This window comes from Elaeis guineensis, chromosome 5, assembly GCF_000442705.2.
Source record: "Elaeis guineensis isolate ETL-2024a chromosome 5, EG11, whole genome shotgun sequence".
NCBI lineage: Eukaryota > Viridiplantae > Streptophyta > Magnoliopsida > Arecales > Arecaceae > Elaeis > Elaeis guineensis.
In genome coordinates this window covers 110,742,751-110,753,573 of record NC_025997.2, presented here as the reverse complement: position 1 = coordinate 110,753,573, position 10,823 = coordinate 110,742,751, and the positions used below count along the sequence as shown (strand labels likewise).

General features: G+C 35.2%; 1 protein-coding gene across 1 annotated transcript; it reads right to left on the bottom strand.

Moving 5' to 3' along the window:
- Positions 1-663: 663 nt before the first annotated feature.
- Positions 664-3,379, bottom strand: LOC105034069 (extracellular ribonuclease LE-like). Its single transcript, XM_010909094.4, has 4 exons — positions 3,153-3,379; positions 2,890-3,045; positions 1,104-1,302; positions 664-1,000 (listed from the first exon to the last, which is right to left on the bottom strand). Exons 1-4 carry the CDS (start codon positions 3,321-3,323, stop codon positions 777-779), a joined length of 750 nt encoding a protein of 249 aa, XP_010907396.2. The 5' UTR covers positions 3,324-3,379; the 3' UTR covers positions 664-776.
- Between the last annotated feature and the right edge of the window lie 7,444 nt (positions 3,380-10,823).

Below are 10,823 nucleotides of genomic sequence, written 5' to 3'. Positions count from 1 at the left end.
TCACACCTTGATTAAAGGCAACATATCTAGTCAAAACAGGTATACTGAGATATAAATAGAATCAGATCGGATCCATCAAACAAGCTAGAAAGGCCCAGTGCTCATGTAAATGTAAGACATCTCTACAATCCACGACCTCCAAAGCCCCATATATGACCTTAAAGTATAAATAAATAGCAATAGTAATAGTAATGATAGTAAAAAAAAAAAATTTGAGGTCAACACCCAATAAATGCAGAAGCATTATGGGTAGATAATTAAGTTATCCAACCACACACTTCTTGCCACCTACTAAACAAACAACTTCCTGTGATTATATGTCATAATAAATTGGCATGCCCTCTAGTAGTAAAATAGAGGATAAAAGTTCTATGGTCGAACCGATCATAGAAGGAATTATGATCGGACTATCATCGCCTACCACATCTCCGAAGCACATTGCGTGCACGTGCGTTAAAATACTAAGAAAATCGAAATGGATAAATCCTAAGGGGATTTGAACAGTTTTGATAAATATCACATAATCTTCTAAGATTTATCCATTCTTATTTTCTTACGCACGCATGGCGTACTTCGAAGATGTAGCAGGCGATGATGGTCCAACTATAATTCTTTCCATGATCAGTTGGTCTGACCATTAAAGTTTTATCCTAAAATAGAATCATTAGAAAGTCCATCTTAGTTACGCAACGAGTATGGATCCATTATGTTTATTGGAACAAGCAAATTATATAACGATACACTGTGACATGAAGGCCTGAAGCAAATACCTAACTCTAAAACGTGGGGAACTCAACTCGTGAAGAACATTTGCTTTTTGGATATACAGGGCAATCAATGAGCTCTGTCCCTGAGGTATCCACACACAAGTAAATCTGGTATAATTGCCTATTACCAGATTCATCCACATTACACTCGATACCTGGAGTAAAACCAATTGCTTCTCGGATGGCTTTGCTAATGTTATTCAACTTGTAGAACCCACCATCTGGTACAATTCCTGAAGAATTTACGTGAAACATAGTGTGAGAAAAGGTGGTCATGATGCTTCCTTCATATTGGAAAACAAAAGAAAGCTAGGAAGCTGTCCACCATGCATTTACCTGCATCTTGTAGGATTTGAAGGAGGTTCACTTGCTTCTTGAGGTTGAGAGCTGCTTTGAAGTATGAGTGTTGATCGAGAATGGATTCCGAGCAGGTGCCATGCTTCTCCCATTCATGTGCCCAAAACCTGGAGCCATCACCACTTGGACATGCCAAGGTTGGCCAGTCTGCTCTCATTCTGCCTATTAGGTCCTTAATCTGCGTAAAATGTAGAAAAAAATATAATTGTTCTTTGTAAAAGCAAGATTTTGGTTCTTTGTAAAATCAAAAGTTGTTTTCAACTGATTCTTAATAGGCTGCTAACATTTTCTGTCGGTTAGAGGGATGCACTGCCCTTTTATTTCCTAAGTAGAGTTTAGGAGCAAAATAAGATGATCAAATTTAATGTTTATAAGTGGTCTATTTATATATCTTGAATTACAGGAATTGAATGTGGCTCATACTGTCGTTGATGTTAGATTTTGATATAGATGATCAAACTCAATGTTTAGAAGTGGTCTATTTCTATATCTAGAATTGCAGGAATTGAATGTGACTCATATTGTCATTGATGTTAGATTTTCATATAAATATTTACCAAAGGCGTGGCTTTAGATATGTAGAAGTTAATAAAATCATTACTAAGTTTATTTTAAATAAATTTAATTCTCTTTCCCTTTTATTAAATTAAATATTGGTTAAAAAATTTTCTCTTTATTGTTCTCATTTTCGAGAGTAATGGTGGCAGCACCATCTGCTAAAATTATCCTTATCAAGTATCTAGAAAACAACATCATGAATGTTTGGAGCCCAAAACCTTCTCCCTTCACCAAGGAGGGTGCAAACCAGTAGGCTATAATCTATTTTACAGGAGTGTTGGGACATTAAATAGCTTTAGGTTTTATTTTCCAGTGAATGTATCAATCTCTCATTGTTGTCTACATCTGATTTCTTGTTTACACTTTATCACCTCTAGATTAGATTTATGCTGCCATTTTTTCATATAACGTACTGCACCCCCAGAGATATCCATGATAATTGTTTTAGACAAGAATAAAAATTTCATAAACAAGTGAAACGAGTAGATCCATCAAAAGTTCTAGAAATACTTGTATGATCTTAAACATATCCATTTTTCTTTTTTTTAAAACAGAAAATCTACATGAATATTGCTTGGAGCATTTTTCTTGTTCGTTTTTTATTTTTCATTTCTTATGTTGGAAGAAAGTTGTATATACACTAGAAACCTACTTATGTAGTTTCGATTAAGAAAAGAATTTTAGAGAATATGTAGTATACTAATCTAGAGACCCTAAGATTGAAGCCCCTCAAGCTTTTCATTGTGCAGGATGTACATGAATTCATTTGTACTCTAAAATATTATGATATCAAATATGAATATGTATTACCATTGATAATGACAGGTAAGACACCAGAATGGATTTTTATTAAAAAAGATAAATGATTAGATGATAAATAGTTAATTAACAAATTTATTGTTGGGGACATTAACACCTGGTCTTTACTTGTTTGACTATGAGAACAATCATAATGTTTTTACATATAGCAAGTTCCATGTTTGTAATGCATGGTTGGCTTGTTTTACACACAAATCATGGACAGAACATGCAGTCTGGTCTTTGAAACATGTTAGGCTTGCTATATATGCTCTTTTAACCTAGCTTACATGAAGCTTGCTTCATACCAATCATTTTAGCTCCCAAAATTTTATCAGAGACTTGGAAGCTGGCAAGAGGATGAACAGCATTAACACAAGGAAAGAAGATGAAGAACAGACATGATTACCTTGGACGAATCATAAGAGTTTTCAGGATCACAATTAGATGGGTAGGTACCATCGTTGTAATTAGGCCAGAGCCCATGGATGCCAAAGTCTGCAGCAGGTTTTCCAGTGGATGGGTAGCAACAACTGTTCTTGGTGTCACAGTAGGAACCTGGCCACTGCATAACAGACCAAAGCTAAGACCATTCATATAATTGCTAAGAGAAATGACGAATGCCAAACTCTCTCTGGTGTCTCAAAAAGAAGAAGAAAAAAAGTGCCCAACCTGCTGAACAAGATAGAAGAAATCGAAATCCTGAGCAGTAGTTGCAATTGCCAGGGAAAGTAGTGCCATTAAAGGAAATAAGGATTTCTTCTTCATGGTTCCTTGGGCTTGCGAAATGAAGCGATTGTTTTCCTCGCCGTGGATCTGGTTTGGATTTGGTGGCAAGTTCATGTGGAAGAAACGAAGTACTGGTGTGGTGTTTATATTTGTGAACGGAGCATGGGCTTCTGGGAGTAAGAATTGACAAATTCCATGGCATATTCAAAGAATCATTATAGGAGAGAAGGAAGAACATGTAAAATATAGAACCACTTGGTCACCACGTTTTACGGAGCGTGTTCCCACTATACACCTAATCTTTTTTTTTTTTTTTTGGTCTACCTTTACTTATATAAGTCTTTTTTATCTAATGATTTCTTTCAGAGGACTGTTTCAATACCTAAAATTTTTTATCCAAGCTGCAGTTAAAAATTCTAAATATTTCTATTCATTGATATTTTGTTTAATGGCAAAACCCGATTACCAATTTATTAGGTCAGCCAGGGAAAGTGCATAGGTTTTCTTGTAATATAGGTGGAAATTAGGGTTAAAGTCTTGACATCTCAAAACATGGGATGGGACCGTAGATGTAATAAGAATGACTTGCCATCCCGTAAGTTGAGCTTTCTGTTGTCTAGATAGATATTATCTGTATTTGACAGAAGCTACAGACAGAGAGGATTTTTTTTTAGAAAGATTTTATCATGGTGATAAGCTAGATCCAAAACGATATGATATAGTTAGAGGTCCATCTACTCCTTCATGATATTCAAATATACTTTCATGACTTTGCTGCGGTATTTGCTTAGCATATTTTCTAGGAGGTGAACAGTGCCGCTGATTGGATCCCCTCTTATATGGCTAAGCATACTGATGACTGGATCTAACGTCAGGATTAGATATATTTATAAATTTTATGAAATATTTATTTATTTATTTGATCTTTTGAGATGTTCTCGTATGCACTAAATTAGTATGGGCAACTATTTGTATTAAAAGAAAAAATGCTAGATTGATACGAGCAATCATTATTGCAATGGCCTACGGAACTTCTCACATAGGATAGGATGGGCAGTTTTTTTTTTTTTTTTCCCTGAATTACTTTTTTTTTATTCCAATTTTATCCGTATCCAAAAAAATGTGTAGATAAGATGAAGATAGGGAAGGCTGGGTAAAATGCTTTACATATCCAATCAAATTGTTTGTTTTAATAGTCGTTGTCAGCCCCTCAAAAAAAAAAAAAAAAGCAATTTTCTGGTTGAAGCAAACTTTTAATAAAATATGAGCCAAGCTATACCGGCCATGTACTTTGTATATGGTAGAAGAGATGCCAACGGTATTGTAGAGGCATTATGGACTTATATTATTTAGGCAGCATTTGGTCGTGGAATAAGTTTGACTGGTTAAGAACTTAAAAAAACAAAAAAAAAAAAATTACCTGGAAAGTTTGGAGGACTTATTCCATGGAGCAGAAATTTTGTTTATTTAATAGGATGGACAAGTGCAAGGGTAAGTGTACGTCTTTATAATGGGATTTCGCAATGATATGAATTTCACTACAAGAACGAAGTTGGCCTCTCACTTTTTAATATATTTAGAGCGTTGATAAGGGCAAAAAATAATTAGAGAGGATAACTTTTTCTTTCCATCGTACAAGCCTATTCCCAAAAATGATGGGATAGAATTATGCCCTCTCTCTGCCACTTATCTCTTATAAAGGTATAACCTATTCTGAGTGGGACAAAAGATAATGTTTGGTTGCACAAACCGGGAATAGGGATCTTACTCTTTTTCATTTCCACTTGTCAAACAGACCATTATTGGTCAGAAAAGCAAATGAATGAACTTTTTTTGGTAACAGACATGACAGAAATGGATTGTACATATAATTTTTTTTTATTTTTTTAGAAAAGTAGCAAAATTCATGATCTACACTATAGCTATCCAAGTTTAAACTTTTGGACGTGTACCACCTAAAAATTGAGTCCAGAATGCACTGTGGCAAGCATTTTTGTAGATTCGAATCATTGGCCTTCATCATTTTGACCTGCTACCATGCTGATCTCTCATAAGATAACTAAATTTACTTCTTGTGGATTTATTTGGATATTTTTTTTTTCTTTTTGAACAAAAAAGTATCGAATCCTTTAGTAGAGCTGCTAATGGATCAATTTATTCATGAATAATTTGAACTTGTCTTCATGGATGGCTTGTTTGAGTTTATTCTATTAGGAAAAAAAAAAATGGAGCTCAAATAGTATTTCATGGTTTAATTGGTGCAAGAGGCAAGTCTTAGGCCTCAGCAAAATAAGTAGAAGAGGCTTAGCTTGATAAGAATTTTGTTCTAATTCGTTTGCAGTTTTGGAGCTTGGTTGAAGATCGGTTGTATCTCTCTCTCTATATATATGTTGAATATGCTTTTTTATTTATTATTTTTTTTTTTTGAAAAAAATTGTGAGAAATACCATCCTTTTTGTGTTTAACCAGGAAGGTCTCCCCAAGGGTGAGGTGCCAAACAAGAAGACAAAGTCTGTTAGTTAGTGACCTATAAATTTAGTTGTTAGGTGGTTAACAAGTCAGAGTCCAACAACCATTGCATATGCTACCTTTTTAGACAAGCTTGCGAATGTGGATGAGATTTTCTTTCTTGCATTCAAGGATAGTCATGGCATGCACCTTCCTTTTGCAATTAACTAAATAAATAATTAATTAATATAGTAGTTGATGCACTAAAATAAGAAACAACAAAACAAAAGCAGTTTACGTCATTGAGAAGTGACCATTATGGTAGGATATCATATTATAAGCACCATAAATATCACCGTTGTTGAGTGTGCCTTGAATTATTCATCTTGCACAATAATTTAGTTCGACAAATTTGGAGGAAAAAAATTGAGTGAATTTTTTTTGGAGATATGTGATGGTAGCAAAGTGCTTGAGTTGATTGGCAAAAGCCTGAAGTCCACCATTGACCTCTTCTGATGATGGAAGAGTGCTTATTTAGATGGACACACCTCTTGCTACTTGTAGGATTGTTTTCTAACTTGTAAACTTATGACTTTTGATTGATCTTGACCCCTACCAAGTATAATAAATGTGTCAGGTATGGAATCAAAGTCCAAATAGTTGGAGCTTGCCGGTTGGGTCTATGACTGAGATTTTTATGCTAACCTAACCCAAAGTCAATTTGAAGCCGCATAAGTTATCTATTTTGTTAAATACATACATACATCTATACATCCACATGTATACACATATATAAGTGCATGCGTCCATTACATTAGTTTTATTTATACATCTTTCAATCGGAAAAAATAGAAAGTAATGATATATTAGAACATGCATGTTTGGACATTTATACTTGACTTCACTGAAATATAACTTTTAAATTTTTAGTTCATTACTGTTATACAGTTAACCATCCAGTATTTGTTCATGATTTAATTGTTGTAGCATGTGTTAGATATTTTATAAATAAACCTTTCAAAGTATGAATCTTTTAGCTTTTTTAACTTTTCAATATACAATATTGATACCCGATGGATAAGAACTGATTCAAACCCCATCCAACCTAAACCTGATACACATTTTTATTATTTCAATCTAGACCCAACCCAATCATTCAATGGACTAGGTATGGAACAAAAGTTTTGACTTGAAACCTCGACAAGCACTGGTCTGAGTTTGCTAAAACCTAGAAATAACTTGACTCGATGGCACCCCTAGCTACTCGCACAAGAAGTCGAGGGGTTCGATTCTAGTTATAGTCAACCCTAAAGTTGGGAATGTGGGATGGTTTGGTTGGGGCCAACCCCAAACGTAGGATGGACATTTCTATACCTATGGAAGAGAGAAAGCTCTCCTTTGTCCAGAAATTCATCAAAATTCTAAAGAAAATCAAAGAAAGTAGTATCTGTGCTATATCTTCCCTGATTTTAGGGGTGGGAAAGAGTTCAATTGGACAAGAGTCCTTATATTAGTTACTTCAAATTTTAAAGCATATCTAAACTTTAAACCATAACCAATTATGTACATAGAAGCATTGCATGCATGTTGGAACAGTCTTTTTTCTTGGTCGCAAAAAAAAAAAAAAAAAAAAAAGAACTGATCTAATCTAATAGTTAGTAACTTGGAGGACAAAATGTGAGAATTTCTATTGTTAAAAAAAATGTGGATACATGACCTTAATAAAATGCCATTTCCTGATAATGAGAAAGAGCCTATCGTCCTGGATGCACCCTCTGCCAACTGGAGGTCCCAACTCAACCCCATGCTATGGCATCTGGTCATCAATCTAATGTAATTTCTCTAGATCTTGCCAAGGTTATTTCATGCATGTATTTGAGATTTGAACAAATCAATTCATACTTAATGTTCCTTCTTGAAAGTTTATGCCTAACATTATGTGTAAAATGATTCTTTATCTCCCTTTTCTCCCTTTTCTTTAAAAAAATCTTTTTTGTGTGCTTTGGCTAATTGTTTCTAATTACCAACTCAAATTAAGAGGAGTCATTTGATTTATTAATATTCAATCTGGTGAGGTTTGCTTTTGATTATATCATTAAATATTGCAAAACATCACCTTTTTTGGTTTCTTTAGCTCTTTAGAGGATCAATTAAAGTAGTTGTTTGAGAAAGAAAGAAAGATTCTTTTGAAGAATGAGAATGAGAACAGTAGTTACTGCTTGCCACTGTTGTATTGTATTATATTTATAGACACATGATTATATAAGAATACAAATAGAAAGTTTGATCCAATTAATTTAGATTTAGATTACAAAATTCAAAATTCAAAATTTAAATTTAAATTTAAATTATAATTGCATGTATTAAACTTGCTATCGATGGCTATTATTTGAAATTCAAAATTCAAACATTAAATGCAATGGCAGTCATGTTGGCATATCTTATGATTTAGGCAGGTATGAATCAAGTCTACTAATGTCCCCTCAAGCTAAAAGGGTGAGCCTGAACATTAATTTACAAATAATGTAGACGGCTAGGATATGGACCTTTAGTAAAGATGTTAGCCATTTGATCAATGATAGAAATGAATTAAACATCCAATTCTTTATGGACTACTTTTTTATGGATAAAGAGATAGTCTAGCTCAATATGTTTAGCGCAAGTATGAAAAATTGGATTGAATGTGATAGAGATGGCAGAAATATTATCATATCAAATAAGAGGAGTGGCCTACAATAGAATTCAAAGTTCATTGAAGAGGTGGTAAATCCATATGATTTTCTTAGTAGTATGGGCCAAGCTTCTATATTCAGCCTTCATAAATAATCGGACAATCATAAGTTGCTTCTTAGCAGAACAAGAGATTGGACTAAATCCAAGATAAATACAATATCCACTTGTCAAGCGATGATCAATAAGACAACGAGCCCAATCAGCATAACTATAAGCTTCAAGTTTAATTAGACCAGGCCGTAAGAACAACCTATGTGTAAGAGTTACTTTTAGGTAATGTAGGATGCGTTTGACAATAATCTAATGATCTTCAGTCAGAAATTACATATGTTGAGCAACTTGGTTTACTGCAAAGGAGAGATCTAGCCTGGTCAGGATAAGATATTGCAAAGTACCGACAATACTACAATAGCGAGTTGGATCAGATAAAAAGGGACTGGTGGTGCGGCCTAGCTTTGCTAAAGCAGTTGGGGAGCTAATAGCTTTACATCCAAGCATATCGGTCCATTCAAAGAGGTTAAGAGCATATTTAATTTGAGATAGGTGAAGGCCATAGGTAAGGCGATGGACCTCAATACTAAGGAAATAAGCTAAGGGCCCAAGGTCATTCATTTTGAAATGAAAGCTTAACTCGATGATAAGCTTGGAGATATAAGAGGAGCTATTACCAATGATAATAATATGGTCAACATAGAGGAGGAGGAAAATAAAGTGGGAGCTCTCATGACAAATGAAGAGTGATCGATCACATCAGGATGTGAGGAAACCCAACTTAGAAAGCTTTCAAGCAAATTTCTCATACTATACTTTATGGGCTTGTCGAAGATCATAGATAGATTTATGCATGCATCAAACATGTGTAGACCATTCTAGATTGACATAACCAAATAGTTGTACTATATATACCTCTTCTTGAAAATCTCTATAAATAAAGGTACTGTCAACATCAAGTTGGTGAAGAGACCAGTTGAAAGTGAGGGCCAAAGTCAACATGATGCAAACGGTATTATCCTTCACCATAGGACTGAAAGTTTCAATGAAATCTACTACTGATTGTTGATGAAAGTCTTTTGCAACAAGATGCACCTTGTACTTGTTGATGGAACCATCAAGATTTTGCTTGAGACAATGCATCCATTTACAGCCTACAACATTCATGTTAGACTAAAATGGGACGAGACCATATACCAACATATTGGAGATTTGTGAATTCAATGTGCATAGCAGCATGCCACTTAGGAATTTTAGATACTTGCATATAGCATGATGGCTCCAATGAATAAGCAGTGAACAATACAATGAGAACATGATATTTGGTGCTAAAGGAAGTCTTCTTTTTAACAATTTTATTTTGGAATCTTATCACTATTGGATGAGTGCAGCCTGGATTTGAAGCTGGTTGGAATGGATCAGATTGGCACTATTCTAGGTGGGTGGAATGGAAGGGTTGGGAAGGTTGGTCAATAATTAGTGGTTGGGTGTATAAAGCCATATAAGTTGGTAGCTGAGTGTGTTACTGTCATAGTACATGCGGACTTGGAGAGGGGCCCAATAAGATAAGAGATGGACTCCTTACTGCTGGTAACATGCCCAAAATAGACTGCATATTTGAAATAGAGCTTGGATGGTGGATAGTATTTTGATGTGGTACCACTAGCTGAGCTAATTGAGAATTAAATGTAACCCACCATGTTTGCAAGTCTGAAAGTGATGAGGATGAGGTGGAGGGAAAAGGGGTTGTATTGCGATATGAAACAAATGACTCATGAAAGAAGACACGTCTGGATACAAAAACATGACCCAATTTAATGTCAAGGCACTGAATTCCTTTTGATTGGTACAGTAGCCAAGGAGAATATAGCAAGAGGTTTAAATTCCAGCTGATGAGACTGGCAAGGATGAAGACAAGGATAGCATACACACACTACAACAAAATAAGATATTAGCAACGAAAAAATTCATCACTGTTGGGTATAAAGTAACTCCAGTCGAAGTTCGTAAGAGGCCAACCCTCCCAGAACTCTTCTGGCTTCCGACCTTGAGCGACGCCTTTCTGAACTCCCCCGGCCGTCCGAGTTTTCACAGTATCATCCGAACTCCTCCAGCAGTCGATCTTCTACAGTGTCCTCTAGATTCCTTCAACGGACGAACTCCTACCGTACCCTCCAGACTTCTCCAATAATGAGCTCCTTCAGTCGTCTATCGGACTGCTCCAAATGCTCTCTGGGCTTCACTATCAGTCGATTTTCTACAGTTTTCGACTACTCTCCGAATCTCTTCCAGACTTCTTCCTATCATGATCGACTTTACTCCGAGCATCTTCTGGACTTCGTTAATATCCGAACTTCTCCAGTAGCAGGACTTCTGTAGTAACCAGACTCCATCCAAGTTTCTATGGTGATCGACCGACTTCGAAATTTCATTCGAGCTTCT

Coding starts and splice junctions, on each gene's coding strand:
- LOC105034069 (XM_010909094.4), bottom strand. CDS start 3,323: ATGAACTTGCCACCAAATCCAAACCAGATCCACGGCGAGGAAAACAAT. Junction 1,303..2,889: donor ACTCTTATGATTCGTCCAAG/GTAATCATGTCT, acceptor CATTTTACGCAG/ATTAAGGACCTAATAGGCAG. Junction 1,001..1,103: donor TCAAATCCTACAAGATGCAG/GTAAATGCATGG, acceptor TAAATTCTTCAG/GAATTGTACCAGATGGTGGG.